The 23,146-nt window shown below is 35.4% G+C and overlaps 1 protein-coding gene across 1 annotated transcript in view; it reads right to left on the reverse strand.

Annotated features, from left to right (window-relative positions):
- LOC25494381 (DExH-box ATP-dependent RNA helicase DExH7, chloroplastic) overlaps positions 1 to 22,126 on the reverse strand; it is a 34,421-nt gene extending 12,295 nt beyond the window's left edge. The window contains 19 exon segments of the mRNA XM_039833669.1: positions 581 to 606; positions 609 to 885; positions 966 to 1,112; positions 4,634 to 4,817; positions 4,934 to 5,016; positions 5,532 to 5,597; positions 7,131 to 7,188; positions 7,675 to 7,775; positions 11,127 to 11,213; positions 11,382 to 11,504; positions 14,545 to 14,624; positions 15,875 to 16,066; positions 16,435 to 16,546; positions 19,608 to 19,826; positions 20,435 to 20,835; positions 20,923 to 21,073; positions 21,304 to 21,360; positions 21,439 to 21,756; positions 21,829 to 22,126. Coding sequence (XP_039689603.1) covers positions 581 to 606; positions 609 to 885; positions 966 to 1,112; positions 4,634 to 4,817; positions 4,934 to 5,016; positions 5,532 to 5,597; positions 7,131 to 7,188; positions 7,675 to 7,775; positions 11,127 to 11,213; positions 11,382 to 11,504; positions 14,545 to 14,624; positions 15,875 to 16,066; positions 16,435 to 16,546; positions 19,608 to 19,826; positions 20,435 to 20,835; positions 20,923 to 21,073; positions 21,304 to 21,360; positions 21,439 to 21,756; positions 21,829 to 22,086 — 2,940 coding nt within the window. The 5' untranslated portion in view covers positions 22,087 to 22,126.
- Between the last annotated feature and the right edge of the window lie 1,020 nt (positions 22,127 to 23,146).

Consider the following 23,146-nt stretch of genomic DNA (forward strand, 5'->3'; position numbering starts at 1 on the left):
GGAAATTAGTAAAAAAAAAAAAATTGAATTATCTCACTATGAGCAAACCAAATATCTCGTTTGCTGTCAGTATTGCGAATCAATTTCTAAATTCACTTTGTAATAGCCATTGGAATACAGTGGATTAGATCCTGAGGTATATCAAGAGATCACCTAGGAAAGGGTTTATTTATACAGATTGAGGTCATGCCAATATTGTTGGATATTTAGATGCAGATTGGGCAGTGCATATCGGTGATAGGAGGTCTACTTCAGACTATTGTGTTATGCCCCACACTACTTTCATAATATAACTAAACACATGAAATTATTTGCCACTTCATCAATGAGAAGATCCTTTCAGACATCATTAAACCTCTTCAATTAACTCCATCAGTAGGCCGATATGTTCATCAAATCTCTACAAGGACCTCACATTGATTTTATCTGTAACAAATTGAATTGGATGCATACAATATATATGCTCCAAGGTATCAAGACTCTCGAGCAAGGTATCATCAAAGTTCTCCTCATGAGTTTTAGTAGACTATATATTAGTATTTTATAGTACCAGTAAATATAACATATGGATCAAACTCACCTTTCGTATATTTCCTGGAGGGCGTAAAACACCTTTTTCTGTTCCGTTGATGCAACTGACGAATGCAAAGGAATAACCCAATCAGAAGATGGTTTATCTCAAACACTCCCTGACAAGTCAAATTACAATGAAAAGATATTAATATACAAGAAAATACAGATAAGATAAGCATACCAGCTCAAATGAAAACCGAATGGTCTTACCGGTAAGAAGACAAGGATAGCACCCTCACCACAACTTTCATCAATGTAACATATTAGATCTTCAATAAGATCGTAATCAATGACATCCTCGTTGACTCTTTTCTGCATAATTTTCTCTGAATGGTCAAATCAGAGTTACAATTATAGGTAGTACGAAGATTCACGTTTTAAAAGAAACTCACCAGATTTTTTTGGGCTTGTTCACTGTATGACTGATAATAACTAGGAACAAAATATGGATTAACATGCTCTTCAGAAAGCACAGATTCATCGCCCCATGCAGATAAGACTAGATTCTTCTTCCCCCTGCTGTTTGTCACGGGAGCTCTCTGCAAGTTCTAAATTGCAGCATTACATTAATTAGAGCAAGGCTGATCAGTATAACATCTAGTTCGATTCTTCAATGTAAAACTTATGCATTTTTTAGGAAATATCTTTAGTTCTAAAATTGGGCCAGACAACTGAATTGTAGGAGATTGAGGATGACCAATCAGTGTTATGTGTGGCTTTACAGCTGTACTATGAGTAACAGGAACGACACAGCTGTGAAATGATTGAATATTGCTTTAAGTAGAAGGAAATAACATTAAATCACACCAAATTATATATATTATCAAAGGAATAGTTAGACTAGAGCTTGCAAGAGCTAGTATAGTCTCCAGCACTGTGTATAACGGCTTAAACCACCCAAACACAGGTAAAAAGCGAAAGAACAGTGTGCAGCAAAGTAAGCAAGCGGGTTAATAGCACTTAAAACAAACGCCCAAAATATCAATCCCCTCAGAAAACCCAACTGCGAGCGAAAACCGCAAGCCCCCACACTAACAAAAACAGCACGCAAAAAACAAACCGAAACCCAAATGTTTACTGTGCCAAATAATTACACTTGTATGACTCTAGACCTTGGTTTCGCTGTTAATGAAATTCCACCTTTATTGCGGTCCGCCCCTAGTCCGCCTAAATCGCGGCCTTTGGTTTGCCTTCATTGCAGCTTCCAACACCTTCATTGTGTTGGCTTTGAGGGGGTGGATTTAGTCCTACATCGGATAGATAGGACCCTTGAGAAGAGTTTATAAAGAGGAGGCACTCCTCAACTTACAAGCCGGTTTTGTACGGATGAGTTAGGCCCCAAATTTCAATAGTTATCTAAGCCAATGAAGCTTGTATAACTCTAGTTACTAATGTGACTTCAACTAACTAAGGTTAATTGAGTCTATTCCAGTTCTATCCTTTGAGTCTATTTCAGAATGGAAGATTGGTCTTGAATGCGAGTCTAATGGCCCTTATTATCTCTCAAACCCATCAACAACGTGCCCTACCACAAATTAAGGTTAGTTGAGTCTATTCCAGTTCTATCCTTTGAGTCTATTTTGGAATGGCAGATTGGTCTTGAATGCGAGTCTAATTGCCCTTATTATCTCTCAAACCCATCAACAACGTGCCCTACCACAAATTCCCGTCTTTCTATACATGCTCAGTTGTGTCACCCAAGTCTTATCGAACATCAAATGTTCGTCCCTAGTCTTTCCAAGTTATCAGGTTTACATTGTGAGTCGTGTCGGTTAGGGAAACACACTCGTAGTGATTTTACCGATTCAGTCAATGAATGAGCTTCGTCCCCTTTTGATTTAGTTCGCTCAGATTTTCGGGGGTCTTCCCATACTTTCTCGACTTCTGAGTCCAAATATTTTTTACTTTTATTCATGACTATTCTTGTTGCACAAAATTATTTTAGTGAAAAATACATCGGAAGTATTCTCTATTTAGCAATTTTATCATTAAGTTGAAACTCAGTTAGGCGTGTCAATTTGGTTTTTGCGTAGTGATAATGCCTAAGAATATGGATCCCGTCAATTTCAAAATTTTATGGCCTCTAATGGCATTCTTATCAGAACTTCTTGCGCCATACACCTTAACCAAATGGGGGAGCCGAACGCAAAAACCAGCATCTCATTCAAACTACTTGGACTCTTTTCTTTCACGGTAATGTTCCATCTCGTTTTTGGGGAGATGTTGTCCTAACGATATGCTATATTATAAATTGCATGCCCTCTTCTGTCCTAGGTCACCTGGTCCCCCGCTCTGTCCTTTTTCCTAATATCCCTTTACACTCGCTTCCCTACTTTTACTCTTTGACGGTGCCTCATTTTGGCTTATATTATATTTTTGAGTCTGTTCCATACTTTGAGTAGACCTACGTACCTCCTGATCCTCTTCCGGTTGTTGTACCTATCACGCCTCCTATCATCCCACTTCATCCTATGGTGTCAATCCCACCAGAACCCACTATAAGTGTCCCTCTGGCAGACCCTCCCGCGGATCCTTCTTCAAACCCTCTCGAGTACCTTCCCACTGCATAACTTATTCAGACATACCACTGTCGTCAACCGCCCTCTGTTGTGCATGTCCCGACGCCTGTTTATGATAATGAAGTCATTCCATACTCCTCTGCCACCTTTACCGGATCCAACCGTGGATCTTCCCATTATTTGTAAAGGTATATGTCTTACTCGAAACCCATTTCCTCATCACATTGACTTGTGCTATCAGTCTTTCCCCTTTGCATTATATTTGTTTTTCTTCTTTGTCTTTTGTTTTTATTCCTAAATCTCCAGGTGACACATCAGTGCATCACCCCACCATGAATGGAGGCAAGCAGTGACTGGCGAGATGTGTGCTCTCCACCCATTGGGACGACTTGAGTGTATTGGGAAAAACCCAAGTCCCACATTGAGTAGATAAGACTCTTGATAAGAGTTTATAAAGAGGAGGCACTCCTCACCTTATGAACCGGTTTTGTAAGGATGAGTTAGGCCCCAAATTTCAACATGGTATCAGAGCTTGTCGAATTCAAGGGCTACCTACCTATCCACGCACCAAGTCCAAGAAGAGAGCTGGGCGTGAGGGGGGTGTATTGGGAAAAACCCAAGTCCCACATTGAGTAGATAAGACTCTTGATAAGAGTTTATAAAGAGGAGGCACTCCTCACCTTATGAACCGATTTTGTAAGGATGAGTTAGGCCCCAAATTTCAACATTGAGTATGTTGTTGTTAGCTTTATATGGTGAAAATTTGTCTTGATGGTAGGACTGGTCGATTTAAGGTCGATTTATGGCCAGGGGATATACACGGATTTAACCGGTAGCCAAAATGGCATATGTTAGACTCCTCTCAATTGCAGCTGGTCTCGCCATCAACTTGACAGTAAAAATGTTTTTGCATGGTGATCTTGAAGAGGAATGTGTATCTGGAGCAATCACCTGGGTTTGTTTCTCGGGGATAATCAATCGTTTACTTGATTTATAATGTTGATGAAATTTTTATCTGTCAAATTAGGTTTGAACTCAGGAGGAGGAGGAGGAGGAGGAGGAGAAGGAAGAGGAGTGTGTCAGTAATCATGTTATTAGGCAACAACCAACAATTATTATGCTTTAGGCAGCAATTAGGTTCTTAAACAAGTTTTGAATAATAGGAAAACCTAAGGAAAAATGAGTAGGTGTTTATTTTGGGACAAAAACTCTCGAATTTTTTGGATATGAATTGTCTTGTAACAGCAGACTATTTCTTTCCCTAGTTTGTGTTAATTCCTAATTTGTTGTATTGTAAGAGAACTCATTTTCCGTTGAGTTAACAGTCCGGAGATTGTTATAAATAAATTGTCGTTTCTACTAACTTTTTCACTATAGGCACCAGTTTCTATCATATTCCTATAAAATGATACTGTTTATATCTAATTCCCTTATATTACCTGGTCTACTTTTATTAGCCTGAAGGAATGGTTAAACAAATATAAACCAGTTAAATTATAACTAAATTCAGCAAAAGTAATCTTAAGAGGGCTATAGATTACCTGTCCTTTGGGAAATGTTTCATTTGTTAAAGAAGCCGGTGAATCTGAAGCAAGACGATATTTAATCTGATCATATACATCCTCAAGAAAGTATGTTGTCACTGGATGAGTCCTGCCTTCTGCAGTAACTACAGGACAATGACCGAAGTAGCTAGAAAATGAACCTGAATCCACAGTTGCTGACCTGATATTTATAGTTGTAAGATAAAAAAGGAAATCGAGCTAAAAGGAAATGGAAAACAAAAAAAAAAAAACTAAACAACTAACTCATGGAACAAATTTAAATACTTAAGATCATACATTAGAATGACCTTGACTTTTGAAGAGCTTTCACTGGACTGCTTCTCAATTAGATTCTTTAGCACAATTAGAATAAAATCGCCCTGTAACAAATTGAAAATAAAAGATACAAGATTAACATATTTCTAAGAAAAATAATAGATTATTAGCATAAGATGGAAAAGATAAAAAAGCATTATGAGTCCCCTAAAAACCATAAAATATATTGCCGAACCAAGGGATCTCTAAAATTTTATGATAAGAGAAAAAGTTGTAAATCTTTTAATTTCACTTGTACCTAGTAATAGTACACTATTTTTGACATAAATATTAGTATAAATACAGCTTTTGGATGATTATATTGTATTACACATACACAAAATAACATTAAAAGCCTGCTTTCTTTCTTACTTTCCCTGCCAAAAATTATTTCAAGTTTTCTCACTTATCAACAATAGCATCTTTAGGTTGATATATGACATAAATACTTATGCGTGGGATTCAAGGATATCTTACAAAGAACCACACATCAAGTCAGACAAGGCATAAATAATCAGAACCATGTCATGTAAGATTCATGCAAATGTTTTTGTATACTATCCTAATTGGTTTAACTGACCAATAAAGACCTCTCATGAACTTCATCAACTATGATATGAGTAATGCCCGTCAAGCTTCGATTCCCCTGCAAAATGAATAAGGTAAATCACAACTTTAACAAAATGAGCAAGGTAAATACTACTCCCTCCGTCCCAAATTGTATGACGTTTTGGCCATTTCACACGTATTAAGAAATGTAATTAATATTGTGCGGGGAAGTGAAATTATGAGTTGTTTTACAAAATTATCCTTAATAAATGGTATGGAAAAGATAAACGAAATAATTGAAAGAAGAGGGAGTAATTAATAGTTAAGGATATAATAGGAAAAGTAACATTAATATTTCATTGGTATTGTAAAGCGACTTATAATTTGGGACAAATTTTTTTTCCAAAGGGACATACAATTTGGGACGGAGGGAGTAATAACTTAAAATTCAATAAAATAAAAAGCATATATATGGAACCAGAAAGGTAAGCATAAACAAATCCGAGAAGCAGAGTGAATGACAAAGATTCGCCAAGAAACCACCAGACAGATCCAGGACACACTGAAAGAGCAGAAATAGGCATAGGAGGGCCAAAAAACAATGGCGAAGGCAATTAAGGGAGAGAAAACAAACGCCGAAAAGTGCTGTATATGCGAAATGGAAAGCAGCCGACCTTCGATATAGTAGTGTCTAAACAGATGTGTGACAAAAAAGTGTCAGTGATCACATCGGACAGGACAACAGCTTGACACATGGCATGCGTAGAGACTGGTGGAGCCTTCACAAAAATGCAGTGGAAGGAGAGGACCAATGAGAGCTTGTATCAACTATCAAGGCCGTTGGAGCTGAAACTTAGGAAGAACATTGATCGGTTGGAGGCACTCCAGATGGCAGGGGTTTTGCTCGGGAACTTTTTGAAAAAATATTTCTTGTGGCAGTGGATTGTGGCTGGCGGCTGTGTCGTAGCCGTAGATGGAAGAGGTCACTCCCGAAAAGAGGAAACCAATGAATGAGAGAAAAATGGCAACACTACTCTTTTTGTATGGCTGACAATATCAGAATCCTTTCATACATAGTGGAAAATCGCAGTGATATAGTAGTGGAACAGGTGACTGATGAGAAAACCATGCTCTAGATACCATGTTGAAGTTATGAGTTTTAGAGAAAATAAGGAGCAGAGAAATAATAAAGACTTCATACAATAATAGTGTAATATTACTGATAATGATTTGATACTAACTTATACTCCCTTTGGTTGCTCAGCCACCTTGAGCTTGTGAAGGGATGTGACAGAGTATTTTAGTCCTATTATTTGTGTACCTTTTAGTTGTAATTAGCATTTTATTTACCATTGAAATAATTTAGTAAGTTGAGGTTAATTATTCTCCCATAACTAAATCTCGGTTAATCTTCCATTGTGTCAGATTATAAATAAGTATTATCAGTTGAAATTCAAATTGAGTCTTTCTGTAATACATTCTATTAATTATAATAGAAATTAAGGTCTCATATCTTTCTCTTCGTTTTCTATGCTTTTCTTGAATCACTGAATGTTCTCTAAGTTTCTTATCATGGAATACTGTCTGTATAAAAATAAACCGATTAAATTTTTCAAACAGAATAATGTACCATCAATTTTCTCAGAAGGATGCCTGTTGTACAGAACAGAAGCCTTGTTTTCTCATTCCTGGCAATGAAAATAAGCGGTCAATAAACTCATACATATATTAGTATAACATAGCAAAAAGATAAAATATCATGCATTTGCACATATGGAAGGAAAAAACACAATCCAATTAGCACTCCATTACATAATACTTTCTTTATGTCACTAATTAAGAATTAATAATTTTCTTTACAAAAGGATCAAGATACTACATGTGCATTGTTAAACAACCTTAAAACCTTAAACGATAAAAAATATTTGGCTGCATAAACATATATTTCATTAATGACAGTTGAAAGTGGATAAGAGTAGGATTTATACTCTTCCTCTCGTCTCTTCTATCTCACACAGTATTGCATGTACTCTTTGTGTTGGCATTTTCGAAAACACAGTTATGCTATCTAGAGCTTTTTTTAGGGCTTCATGCTTGGCAGGTTTGGGTCAATAAGCAATTTTGTAATTAAATCCATCACTTCAAAATAAAATGTTGAACGGACAACTGAACACCTGGCACTATCAAGACGAACTTGATAACCAATCAAGGAGCCATCAGAACCTGGTGAAGGTTCACAGCGCTCATCAGCTACCCTTTCAGCCACAGAAATAGCCTAAAAAAAAACAATAGATAATAAGCTTGGACCAACTTCATAGATGTGGAAAAGAAAGTAAAAACATGAGATCACAAAATTTAAATTATAAGCAATGTTGAGAACGAGAAAATACATATATTTGACAGCTAAGCTATGTTATATCTATGGATATTGAATCCTAATAAATACGAAGAGTAATAGTTACCATATTTATAATTTTTGAAATAATAACAATCATATTTTCACTATTTCTAAAACTCCCTTTCAAGCTTGGAGCTTATAGATACAAGGACTGCTCAGAGACTTGGTAAAAACATTTTCCAATAGATCATTTGAACTAACAAAGCTGGTGGTGATATATCCAGATAAAATCTTATATCTAATAAAATGGCAATCTATCTCAATATGCTTGATTCATATGCACCAAGTCTCGGTGTCAGCCCTAGAGGTCAATAGTTTTAAGTTAAAGTTATATTTTGTATCATTACTTTTATTATTAAATAATGAGACTTTCTTTATTATATTTGTTTTAAGATTAATAAAGTCCTTAGAATAGATGGTTAGAGTAATGAAACATTAATTGTGACTTAATTGTGAGACTTCATTAACATATAGAACATTATTCTTGAAGTATCTATAGTCAAGCTTTATTGTGAATAACGATAGTATTAAAACATAGAGACTATTATGTAGGTAGATTAATGATCAAATCTCACAGATAATGGATAAAGAGTTATCAAGTCTTCACATACGTATAAATATCATGAGTAATATTTATATTGGATTGACTCGCTATGAGAACACTACATAGCGTGTTATGTAAGTGTCATAGTGGTGTATACCACCCTTCGACCCGAAAACACAAAAGACCCTAGATGTTTTGATTCAAAAAACAAGAAAATGTTTGTCACTATGATGTCACATTCTTTTAAAACAAACTTTTTTTTTTATGATACTCGTCTTCAGGGGAGAAACTTAAAGGAAGAATAGTTTCAAACTAAGGACATAAGTGTTTATAATAGTTTCCTTGTATCACAAAGTTCTGAGACTTGTACTTTTGCACCAATAGAATGTGGCCATGATTCATTACCTGAACCTACTTCTGCTATGAGTAAGAACTTGGTGAATCTGTGTCTACATTTTCTCACGAAGAAAACAATGAGAATCTTGAAAATGATAGTAATGATGAACTAATTGAAATGCCACAAAATGATGAGTCATAAAGAAAATGGGACATGGAAAAATTTTGTGAAGAACCATAAAGGTGATGAGTCTACATCTCCACATTGCCACGAATCTGAACCGGTGTAGGATCAACCTCCTCAAAAAAGGAAAGGTAAGTTTATTTTAGAGATTCGTATTTGGTATCCTGGTATCGATGATCACATAGCCGTTGGGAAACATGTCAGATCTTCCACTAATCACCCAATATCCAATTTTATATCATATTCAAATTTACCTTCATCTTTTTCTACTTTCACCTCACAATTGTCTAGTGTGGAGATTCCAAAGAATGTATAAGATCCTCTAGAAGTTCCAAAGTGGAGGAAAGCTCTACTTAAAGAAATGAGAGCTCTTTAAAAGAACAAAATTTGAAGTGTTATGGCACTGTCAGATGGAAAGAAGAATGGGGGATGTAAGTCGATATAGTTCAGACGGGTCAGTTCAAAGGTACAAGGCTCGCTTGGTGGCTAAGGGTTTCACTCAGACCTATGGCATAGACTACTCAAAGACATTTGTTCTCGTTGCAAAATTGAACACTGTTTGAATACTTTTATCCCATGTTGCTAACTTAGATTGGCCTTTACATCAGTTGGATGTTAAAAATGTCTTCCTCAATGGTGATCTAGAATAAAAAATATAAATGGATGGTCCTCCTGACTTTGAAGACAAATTCGGATTGAAGGTATGCATGATGCAGTCTCTTTATGGCTTAAAGCGATCTCTGAGAGTTTGATTTGAAATTTTTACACGTTATATGAAGAACCAAGATTACATTCAAGGGCAAAATGACCACACTTTATTCACCAAATTCTCCTCTGATGGGAAATTTGTTGCATTAATTGTTTATGTATATGATATTGCTGTCACTGGAGATGATACAGTTGAAATGAGAAGATAAAAGATAGACTTGCTGCAGACTTTGAAATTAAGGACTTAAGATCCCTGAGATACTTTCTTGGTATAGAGGTTGCTAGATCAGAGAAAGGAATTGTGGTTTCACAACAGAAATACATTCTCAATTTATTGAGAGCAACGGGGATGAGGGGTTGTCGACCACTGACATCCCCATGGATCCTAATGCAAAACTTTGGGGAGAAGGAAGTGTTCTTGTTGACACCAAAAGATACCAGAGGTTGGTCGGTAAGTTAATTTACTTGCCTTACACTAGACCTAATATCGCCTTCTCAGTTAGTGTAGTGAGCCAGTTTATGCATTCTCCTTATGAGGAACATCTTGAGAAAGTTTATACAATATTGAGATATTTAAAGGCCAAACCTGAAAAGGGCTCAATTTTTAGTAGTGAAAGTCTGAAAGAAATGTGTCTATCTTCACTGATGCAGATTGGGCAGGTTCAGTCACAGAGAGAAGATCAACCTATAGATATTGTACCTATGTCTGGGGTAATGTTGTAACATGGAGAAGCAAAAAATAAGGAGCTGTAGCAAGAAATAGTGCAGAAGCTGAGTTTAAGGCTATTGCTCAATGTCGGTGTATATTTGAAGGATTGAATTCAAAGAGTCCTTGCGGAACCTAAGATGAAAATCGGGCTTCCATCAAAATATTCTTACTGTAACGCTACCATAAGCATAGCCGTCAACCCGGTCCAGCATGATAGGACCAGGCATATTGAGATTGACCGTGATTTTATAAAATAAAAAAATAAAAAAAATAAAAAAAGAGAAATTAGATGTTGGAATCATATGCCTACCATTTGTGACCTCTAGTCAACAAACTGCGGATATCTTAACCAAAAGATTGGCAAGACCCGTCTTTGAGCATTTGATAAGCAAGTTGGCCATATGATAGATATCGATGAACCAACGTTGAGGGGGTGGGGAGCAGAATCTTGTGATTCTCTCTCCGTTTATTAGAAAAGATTTTCTGATTTTATTGTTTCTTTTTCCTTAAGTTTCTCCTCGGTTCAAGGATGTTCTCTTCTCTCTATATAAACCAGCCTTTATCTGAGGAATAAACATAACAACATTTACCCTATTCTTTCTACAGATATGATAAGTTTATCTTCTACAGTATACATGGATCTTAATCTTATTTTCAACAAGAACAATGCCGAATCCGATATAAAGTTTAAAATTGCAGAAGTAATAATGCATGGTCAAAATATGCAAGTAAAAGATTTGTACCTACCGCTATTCTCCTTGGTTGTGTACAAATAATATTGCAGTGTCCACCATGACCTGACTCAATCATCTCATCCAATATGAATTGCGGAACCTACATTAAGGTCAATCTTAAAACATTCTGCAGATTCTCTGACTCCAAGGAGGAGTTTGGCATCTATAATCAACTATACTCAAATTCCTAAAGCAAGAAGAATGGAATTGAGGACTTAAATTTTGATATGATGTGTCAAGAAATCATAAACTTCAACTGAAATGTTACCTGGGTTGTTTTTCCAGAGCCTGTTTCCCCACAAACCACTAAAACATCATTTTCCTTTAGCATTTGCAATATATCACCCTTTAGTGTGGCAATAGGAAGTGTAGCTCTAAAATTCAACATATCCTTGAGCAGAAAATAGATCTAGGTTAGTACAAACTAATATTTTTCTGCAAAGAAAGGTCAATCAATTGTATTGAAAATTTTACGAAAATTTTGGTAATTGCACATATAACGCCAAATGTAAGAGATAAAAAAACAATTTATAAGCTTCTACCTCAGCCGAGGCATTTAGAATAGTTGGCCTTAAAATTGCAACAGTACTCTATATGACAGAGGTCAAGATTAAAGTTTCATTCTTCATATACAAGTTAAATTTCAGAATATGATAAATCGGTCCATGCAATCTTCATAATTCAAGCTCAAAGGATTATTGTGTGAAATGTGTTAGAAGGATAAAATCAGTTAAGGATATAAAACCAATCCCGTGGCTGGATGAATTGAGAAGGGGTGAGAAAATGAAGGGAAAACTGCAAGTCTTTATTGTTAAAGCTGCATAGTGCTCTCTGGTTTCGCTTTCTCTGATCGCGGCAGAATTAAACCTTCATGGTTTGTGCACTCTAAATTCAAATGATGAAAATGTCTTCAAGTGTTGCTGTGCCTAGGGCTTATGGAAATGTTCAAGGTGCGGTAATGGAAGTGAAAGGCCTAGGACTAGAGTGAATTAAGTTTAAAATGCTATAGGAATGAAGAGTAATGTGGCATGTAGAGCTGTCAAAACGGGCCGGGCCGTTTAGCCCGATTAATTATAGGGCTTGGTCCTTAAATATTGAGCCCGAATTTTAATAGGGCTTTTTAGCCCGACCCTAAAAAGCCCGGTACCCGTTAGGGATAGCCCAAACGGGCTGCGGTAGCCCGTTAGCCTGCATAACAAAAAAAATCTTATAAATTATATATATTTTTCAAATAATTCTTTACTTAGTTGATTATCAAAGTAAAAAATAAAAGTGAAAATTAAATGAATTAACAAAATATAAATGTAATATAAAATTATATTTACTAGTTTCGTTATTTATAATTTTAAAGATCGAATATATAAATATCTATAACCATAACGTATCTAATTTATTTAAAATTGTTTTCTTCGCCGTTTTAGTTTACGACGTTTGTACGAAAATGTTTACAATTTATTTTTTTGCTAGACATTATTTAAACATATTAAAAGTATTATTTATAAAAAAAAATTACACGAGTATTTGATAGTAATTTTTTTTAAAATTTAATTTTTAATACGGGCCGGCTCGTTTAGTTCGCGGCCCAACGGGCTGGGCTCGGGTGGTATATTTCAAGCCTGTTTTCCAACCGGGCTTTTTGGCCTGGCCCGATAAAACCCGAAGCTCGTTAGGGCCGGACCTAAACGGGTCGGGCCACCTGTTTTGACAGCATGGAACCGTAGTATCTCAATTGATTTTAATGACAGAAAAATAAAATGTAAATGTTGTCAAAAGATTATAAGGAAATGTACTTTTTTTTTTGCAATTTATAATGAAATGTACTTATCTTCTCTAAGTTTGGTTTTATAATTTATAGACTTCGTTAGGAACCTAATTCAACTTTTTTTCCTTATCTACACACACCCCTCCAAGAAATCCTTTATCAAAGATGTGATGACCAACTGCATAGGCCCTTGCATGGTGCAAGCTATTACTTTAACCCAAAGTTTCGTTATAGTCATAAAAGGATCATACAATTGTATAGAAAGGATGGTGGGAGACATCGATGAAATAAGTCAGATTGATTTCTAGATTGAGGAATTCAAAAGTAAATCAAATGTTTGGTAGTGCAATTGCACACTTCAAAATAAGACTACAGCACATAGGTGGGAATCTTATGTGATGGACATCTCAAACTAAAAATGTTTGATGTTAGAGTATGGAGTTTGACAGTTGTGTAATTGGAGTGCCTCTGAGATGGTAAGCTTCCCTACTGATGAAATAATCTTTATTTTGTTCTTTAAATTGCTTAGTTTATTATGACTCAGTTGATTTTATAATTATTTAGATCCACATTAATAAAAAAAATTGTTTAAAGCAAAAGACCGTGAATGATGTTGTATTTATGATCGTTAATTCAAGAATAAAGCAGGTTAGAAAAGCAATTTACTGTAATATGAGAATATTTCTTCTTAGTTCTTATGCTGATTAGTTTGTGCATAATGATAAAAGTTTGGATTTAGATGCTCCAATTGTAGATGACTTGGTTGAAATTGGAGAAGCTAATAGTGGTGGTGGTTGTGGTGGTGCAAATGAATTGAGGTTCCTAATGTTGACGAAGATGAACATGGAAATGCCATTGATGAGAATGAAGATGGTATGAAGGATGATCATGAATTTCAAGAATGGGGTTGAATAATATCTTAGACTGGATATCCAGAACTGTAGTTTCTAGAGATGGATTGATTATAAACTTACATTGTGGGGTTGTATTATGAACCTGAATTGTGTGTTATGTTTTGGATCTTAATCTTATGATTATTAACTTTCAGTCAAACTTAATTTAATGTTGTGACTTAGAGGTTATTTTCTTTATGTTATTTTTAATACATACATAATTTGTCATTTAGGTAGGATCTTATAATTTGTGTTAAGATCCTACGAGTTACAATCTTTCACCCCATCCGGATCTAGTATTAGGTTTTTATATTGAGTCTAACTCATTTTTATAAAACCGGCTTGTAATTTGAAGGGTGTCACTCTTAATAAACTTTTTCCATGCCATATATTTTTGCAATATGGGACTTGGGTTTCTCCCTATACACTCCCACACACCCAAAACTATTGGGTTTGGTGCGTGGATAATTTGGTGTGTGACCCGAATGGATACACTTATATCATATTAGGTTTTCAAATTATGCCTAACTCATCCTAACATAACCGATTTGTAAAGTGAGAGGTGCTACTCTTTATACACTGGTTTCAAGCCTTATCTCTTTTCAATGTGGGACTTGGGTTTTTCACACTACTAGGCAAGATCTCAAGTTTGACAACTGATCTAAATCTTACACATTCTATCACTTTTTCCTCTGAATTCATAAGAAATATGTGTTAATACAGCTAAAAAGAAATCATAGAGTTGCTATGAGAAATCAAACAAAATAAGTGCGGACCTGGTATCTTTGTGATCCCATTTTAATGTATTGCCCCTGTCTCAAGTTAGTACTCTCCAATTCCTTACTATAGGTTCCTCCTGCAAAATATATAATTCTAAATTCAGTACAATCAAAAGTTGACACCCACTTAAACTTTGCCCATTTTATTTCTAATACTATTATTCAATTACTATCAAAATCAAAAGGTACCAAAGTATTGTGTTCGTAACAGATCCTCCATATCTCATAAGTGTATGCAATATCAGATTTAATCGAAAGCAATATAAAACTTATCTATCAAAATAGCAATCTCAGGGAAATGGGGTTAAGTATCTTTAGAGATTCTCTATTCTTCTATTTCCTATGCTTACTGTTCATTGTAAACATAGCATATTATTGGTTATGGGATAACTCGGTTTATGTCGTCTTTCTAATACTTCATCTAACGCCAGGATTTAGGGGATCATCCATAGAAAGTTCATTATATTCATAAAAACACAAGTCCCGTTTATTTTCTTGCTATTTCTACTTTCACTCCTTTTGTTCTCCTGAATGGTTTGGTTGTGTTCTTGGATTTATCCCCAAAGCCTTTCCTTTACTTGAATTCATTGTTGATGGAAAAGTTAGGTTGACAACGTACAAACCCACAAATATTTCTCACCGGAAAAAAATATCATTGGTAAGCAGTTATATTTGATAAAATAGTTAAAGGCTCATTTGTTACAGATTATAGAAAAAGTGATTTTGATTCAATAATTTAGAGATTTTAAAAACAACAAAAGTTGGTAACCAAAAAAAGTGGTAACCAAAAAAAAAACAAAAGTTGTAGTTGTTTACCATAATGAAAATCATTTTTTTTTAAAACTTCATTATCAAAATGATTTTTTTGGAGTAACTACTCAGACCAGCTTCTCATTAGAAGCAGTTTAGGTAACGATTCAGCTACACCCGAAGGGTCGTGGGTTCGAGTCATGGCGAGGGCAGTAGAGAACACTATTGATCCCCTTTAAAAAAATACTTCTCGTTTGAAGCAATTTCGGATTTTTTTTTTCAAATTCTAATTTTTTTAAAAATCTGTAAAAATGGGTGAAAATTTCTAAAGTAGTTTTTTCACCCAAAAAAACGTAACAAACTGCTCTGGGTTAACAAGTTACACTTGTGATATCCAAATGTTTCTTTCCAACACTAAACACGCGTCTAGATTTTAATATTTTCAACCTTCAAAGAAACATTTTGTTTAAAAAATGGCCAGACCGGTTTAAAAAAACATCACAAAAAATATGCAGAAAAGAAAAGGAACTAAGATTCCAAATCCAAATTGACTTAGATAAGAAATGGAATAACCTACTCTGAGCAAATGATTGATGACCATCAATGGGTGAACTTTTATTTTCATCAAGTCTACCGTTGTTTTGAGGAAACTTGTAGTCTGTAACATCAGCAGATGCAGTTTTACCAGAACCATCACCACTTAATAACGACTCCACAAAACGAGACTTGTGATCTTCCACACTGTCTTCTAGCTTGGTCAATGATTCCCCTGTAAGTTTTAAAAGTCCACGTCTTTTAAGAAACCTTTATACTGAAGTGTTAAATATGTCTATGGTCCCTATAAAATCACCTTTTAAGTTTATTCCTTATAAAAAGTTATTCATTTCCGGTTCTCACATTTTACAAAAACTGCATGCTTTTAGTCAGGGACTAAAACCACTCAGTTTTTTGTAAAAGGTGGAGACTAAAAATGGATAAAAAGTTTATAAGAACTAAACTTAAATGAGAGATATTTTATTAGATCTAAAAAGATTTAACCTAACTATCAAAAGAATTATATGAATAACATGACAGTCGCGCAGTACAGAATGGTAGAAATCAGAGTTCATATAAACATATAAAAAGGAAAAGGCTTACCTTCCATCCACTTCATAACAACTGAAGCATAAGGCTCGGTTATTGGGAAATGAATTGGAACATCAGGAAATAGTTGAAACAAAGCATATGCAGCCACTTTATTCTGTGCATCCTGCAATCAAGTGAACACTGCAAATATTGTATCCACAGAAGCAATTCCTGTAAATGATAAAACTGGCATGCATGGGCTGCACCCAGGTTGCACCATAGAAAAACGTTGATCTAGCACATTCCTCAAAACATTTTACATAAATGTGCAACGATCAACTCCATTATTTACTTTCTGTGTTATGTGTTAAATGTGAAGAGAGACACAGTCCACATATGCAAGTAAAATCTAGTACAACCCATTCAGTAATATAGTTGGATCTAGGGTTTGAGAGAGAGAAAACATAGAGTTGAGCGATAGTGAAACTGAAATGGAAAAGTTGTATTATGAAATTCTAACTTGCGGAGAACTGAGCTCAGGTTTAAGTCAGTTATAAAGGTAATTGCCTCTAACAGATTCTTGACAGCTGTCACTAACAGAAGCCCAACAGAAACTTAATACACACACGCAAATACAATTCAGTAAGCAGGGGTACAGAGAAGTACAAAACAGAGATACTCTAATATTCAGACAAAGTCTATAACAGGAAATGAATCAATTGCGTGTGAAGGTGTGAAAAAGTGCATGGAAAGAAAATATTCACCAAGCGTGACTGGATGAATTAACTCCCTATACCATACAGATCAGAGATACATTTCTCGACAAAGAATTAAGGAGAAAACTGTGTAACTGCCTAACAGCTATAGTGACAGCTTATCTGACTAAGCACAATCAAGGTATAACTGACTTGAGCAACTGTCGTACAAGCAAGGTACGTGCCCGAGGGGCCCCATGTCCCTGTAGGGAGTATTTAATAATCCTTAGCCAAATGTGCCAAACTGTTGATCGTATTTATATCCTTTCAGAGACTATATCAAACCCTAAAGAACAATGTAGTCAGCAAACCGAAGCAACCAAGCCCAGTCATCAGCAATATCCTTAGAAAGAAAGATAGTCTTACAATCAAACTAGTAGAGTGGTTAGTGAAGGATAGTTCCCTCAGGAGAGAGAGAGAGAGAGAGAGAGAGAGAGACAGCCCCTGAAATTGGGTAAAAGTGCATCACTATAGGACACTTGTATGTCCAGCAACTTTTCACTTGAGACCGATAATCCAGTCTGTATTTGTTGAATATTAGCACAGAATCAATCAGATTCTGTCATGTTTGACTTATTGTAAATACTAATTAATTGTTAATAGTTGTATTAGAATTAGCATTTAAAGGGAGAATAAGTAGCATTCATAGACAGAATAATTTCTCCTATTTTCTGGCAAGACTAGCACACTGCCTATCCTATAAATACCTCCTATGTACTGTTTTACATATATATGAAATATAGAGCATATTTCTATATGGTATCAGAGCAATTAGTCATCTGTTCAGATGCCCCTGAATCTATTATCCAGGGGTTGGAGTGGTTTTGGACAGATAGTGCCCAAGAATCCTTACCTGTTTGTGATGTTAAAAATGCCTTCTTGAATGGAGAATTACATGAAGAAGTATATATGAGCTTGCCTCCGGGATTTGAAGATAAGCTTGGAAGAGGTAAAGTTTGTAGATTGAAGAAATCCTTGTATGGATTAAAACAATCGCCAAGGGCCTGTTTTGAGAGATTTGGAAGTGTTGTCAAGAGACATGGCTTCACTCAAAGTCAAGCAGATCACACTATGTTCTTCAAACACTCACGTGAAGGTAAGATTGCCATCTTAATAGTGTATGTTGATGACATTATTATGACAGGAGATGATATTGTAGAGATTAGTGATCTAAAGAGAAGACTTGAGGCTGAGTTCGACATCAAGGATCTTGGAAAATTAAAATACTTTCTCGGTATGGAGTTTGCAAGATCGAAAGAAGGAATTTTTCTCCTCTTTTCTCCTCTTTTTCTACATCTGGTTATAACGTATTGTGACTCTAGCTAATGGTGCCCAAACCCAATCCCAAGGGATTGAAACAACCTGCCCCCTCTCTTCCCTATCAGTTGATTTTGTCATTTGTGTCGCAAGGTGTCCCTTTAATTTACCATCTATAAGTCTGTTAACCTGTTTTCATGATTGTTTAATTACCTTCACTAAAGATATTGGTATCCTGCAGGATCACAGTTCGTGACAGACGATTGGTGCGAAATGTGTCTCATCGACTCTACAACCTATTGTTAACATGTTTTCATGATCATTTAATTGCCTTCACTGAAGATGTTCATATCATGGCAGGATTGCAGTTTGTCACGGATGATTGGTGTTGAATGTGTCTCGTGGTTCAAAGTGGGCAGTTAGAATGGTAGGACCAGTCTAGGTTTGGAAATGTCAGACTTGGCTCTATTTGCATTAGATGAGTGTTTGGAAAAATATTATAAAAATATTGAGGACAGGGGTTTTTATTAATTAGAGTGCCATTAATGGCCCTTTTACAACCATCCTCGACGGGATTTGAGCTATGTATTTTGATGTTACAAGGATAAGCTCTTACCACTGAGCAGCACTTCATGGGAAGAATGCAATGTTCCTTTGATAAGAAGAATGCAATGTTCGTCGTCATCCTCATAAAACTAGGGCAATTCGACCTCAGAATAAGTTGGATTACTGTACAATATCTAGGTTTGAATGGGAAACCTAGAAATTTGAATGGGTTTTAAGAACCCAGATTAATTTTAATTTGGGGTTTTCTTTTTGTAATTAAAAAAATATTTAAAAAATATAATTTTCAATTAAAATTATTCTGAGCTTTTTCTCAAAGTCTGGTTGGACATTTCATATCAGCTTTATAAAATCCACATCATCACTGTAACGACCGGTCAATCTCATTAACATTATGAAAGTTAAAGGACGAATTTGGGAAAACAAAAATATAAAGGACTAATTTGTTACAATAAAATAACTTAAAGGACCACGGGAACAATTTGCCTAATTCATGTAACTGTTTGTACCAGCTTTGTTTTTTCTGGTAAACCATAACCTTTCTACAAAAGCTGTGTGTGCAGTATCAATTAGTTAGGGAACATTGAATACAGTTTCCAATCAAATCTCATCCCTCTCGCACCTTTTTCTAAACCATAGAATCATAATACGGGCATATGAATCACTCACCTCAGCAGATTCAAAGATCTCATTCTGATCTGGAAGCTTAAGTGTGACCAGCCCCCCGGCTTTACGATTCTTGCCCCTGCCACTAGCTTTACGCAGTATGCTAACAGTATAGGAAAAACTCTTTCCTCTGCCAAGTATTTTATTGAATTTTGGAGCTTCCCATCCTGATTTCTGGCATAGCTGATGAAGAATAGCCTTTGGAACCTTTTGAGGGTCCCCCTATCCAAAAACAAGTTGTACCAAGTAAGAGATGGATACTGTCTGACCATAGCAAGATATATATTCACGTGGAAAAACATAAATAGAATACATTGTTATCCACCCAATGCTTAGAAACAAATGACATGCATAATTATTTTAAATACTATTCTTTACAAAAGAACAAACTCATAAAGATGAAGAGTAAATAATTACACGAGGGGATAAGGAATCCTCCCAAAAAAAACACCAAACCAAAAACCAACCCGAAATAAAAAGATAAAGTTGATGGAGCAAAATGAACTGAAGCAAAAATATAATCTGATCACACAACAAGAGTTCTAAATTCAAGTGCAGGTTCATGTGGCCTTTTGTTTTACTATTTAGGGAATATTGGAAAAATAAAATAAAAAAATTGGGAAACGGGAGATGCCATATCAAAATTCATGTAAACATTCCTTTCACCTTCCTTGACATTTGTATATTAGTTTCAGCAAAGTATTTATATGTCTAAAGCCCAACCAAAATAATTAAGGTGTTTCTTCGAACTCCAATGAGAGTAATTGGAAGACACGTGAATTGCATTAAACTCCATCAAGATAGTCATGAAATGTAGCCAATAAACTTACCTTCTTCCAAATGCCATCTAACTTATCCAAGTTCTTCTCAGATAATCTTTTAACTTTTTCTATTTTTTGTGCTTTCAAAATATCAGGGTGTATTTCATTAGACGGCACATCCTCCAAGAAGAAACCACCAAGCTCAATGTCTCCAGCCACTCCTTCTGCAGAATCTTTTTCAACATGTACAGCTGGTAAGCAAGACTTAGCAAGATTTTCCTCCACACTATGATGCTCTGCATCACTACCATTTATTGCTCCTTCATTAGAAGGAAAAACAATGGCAGAGTTACTTTCTTCATCAATTGGGTCTTTTTCTATCAAAGGCTCGTGGCCCATGGATGCTCCCTCAGATGCATGGTTAGTACTGATTTGCTCGTATTCTAAGGCCAAATTGTCATCTGATAATCCTGCTCAATGTGTTGTACAATCAACAAGACGGATTGAATATCATGAAAAAATATTGAAATAAATATAAAAATAAAATTCAATTTAACCTAGGGCAGACAGCTCCTGTTTCAGTTTTCGTATGATACGGCTTGCCTGCTCCTGATGTTTTTTGTCCTTTTTCTCCTTTGCCTTTGTAGCTTCCAACCTTGCAGCAAGATACTCCTTGGCAATAACATCATAAGGCCTAGGTTCGCAGAGCTAATAAGAGAGAAAAATAAATCATGAACTCTTTGGACATGGTAGTCAAGATCATAAATCATGGGACTGTAACAGATTATAAGATCCTACCAAAATCATAAAATTCATATATATTGCATAAAATAACTAGTTAGCAAACCAAAACCACAGACATATGAATACAAATCATAGAGACAATGCAAATATCGTGGAGAAAAATACTTATTGATCTTAAAGAAAAAGAGAAATACCTTGTTTGCGGCACCACTTCCATCAAAAATGCCATCTTCCCAAGTATAATTTTCATCCTGCAAATACCACACAGTTAAGATTGGTATATTTTGAAGACAAGAATGTAAAGTATATATATGAGATGGTTAAATTACCTCTTCTTCTTCTTCCTGCTGCTCCACATATTGCCTGATCCAATCTGCTTGAGAAGAATGTAAAGCATCATCATCATCATCATCATCGTGTCTCTTGTGGATTAAAAGCGGATATTGGTCCTTAGTTGTGACTGTGTCTGTGATGGATGGATAGGTCCTTGAATTGTTGTGGTGTTGTTGTTGCTGATTGAATATAACACCAACAGAACCTCCTTGAGAGGGATGAGAGGAAGTTCCAGAGGAGAACTTGAGTGGAAGTTCATTACCGGGCAAATTCAAGCATAACCAATCAAGAGATGATTCAAAGGTAGCACATTCCTAGAAAGAGAAAGAGAAGAGAATCGATTAATCAATTATTTCAATTGAAAGCATACTATACTATTACTATACCTTGAGAGCCGAAAGAGCAAGCTCAATTTGATGATCACTGAATCCTTCGCAAGAGAGTTTCTCATAAACAGATTTAAGCTTCTTAGCTTTCTGATCCTTTGTTAGAGTATCGTCAAACTCCGTCGCAGCAGGGATGGTGGGCCGCCCAGAGTTCAGCAGCAGCCGCCGAAGCCGATTCTCATTTTCAGCAGAAATTTGCAGCTGAGGACCTTTTCGCCGGTTCTCTTCTTTCCAATTCCTTTTCGGTTTCGGCGCCATCTCAATAGCGACTGTTTCTTATTCTCTTTTTGATATCTATTCGGTAAAATATACATATACTTGCCAACACGTGTTTCCTTGTCCTTTCAAAATTTCCTTTCAATTTTTAATCATTTTAAATTTGGTTCTATCTACGTCTAATTATTCATGTGACACATGATTAGTGGTCTGAAACATGGTTCGTTTGAATTTTTGTCTCGGTACTTACTAATCAGAACTCATTTTAATTTTCGTCCTTGTATTTAGTGATCTTTCCAAAATTTCCCTTCAATTTCTAATCATTTGATATTTGGTTCTTATCACTGATTACTTATGTGACACATGATTAGTGACCTTACTTGAAAAGTGCATGGATGACTAAACAAATTTCATCTAATATGATCATTTTACCCTTAACAAAATTAGACAAAAGGTGAAATGACTATTATTTCCCCTTCTTTCTTCTTCCTTCCACCACCACCGGCAATACCATTGTTCTCTTCCATCACCACTACCAACACATCTCAATGAACCCAGCAACAGTAGTAACCCATCAACACCATTGCAGTCAATCATCTATCGTTGATTGTTTAATTTTCTATTTAGCTTCAACATAAATTCAAAAGGAAGAAAAGAAACATGCTTTTATTCTTTTGTTGAAATTGTGGACAAGCTCTGAATATTGCCACTCTTTAATATTGTGTCCATAGCGAGATTGAGAGATGAAGATACTTGAAAGTGGAAACACATGAATGAGAATGGTTGGGGAGAGAGGGGAAATAACATAAGAAAGGAACATGTGAGTGGTACATGCCTCACTTAACTATGTTTTAATCTCAACCATACATTTTAATCTAATGGTCATTATTCATTCCTTTCATTCTCACATAATTATATATATATATATATATATATATATATATATATATATATATATATATAGAGAGAGAGAGAGAGGATGTGTCATATGAGAATGATATGTATATGTGAGAATAATGAGAATGAATGAGAATCATCAAATTAAAAACAAAGGGTTAAGATTAAAACAACTTAACATGTGTCAAACTCACAAACTCATTTC

This window comes from Medicago truncatula, chromosome 4, assembly GCF_003473485.1.
Source record: "Medicago truncatula cultivar Jemalong A17 chromosome 4, MtrunA17r5.0-ANR, whole genome shotgun sequence".
Taxonomy (NCBI): Eukaryota; Viridiplantae; Streptophyta; class Magnoliopsida; order Fabales; family Fabaceae; genus Medicago; species Medicago truncatula.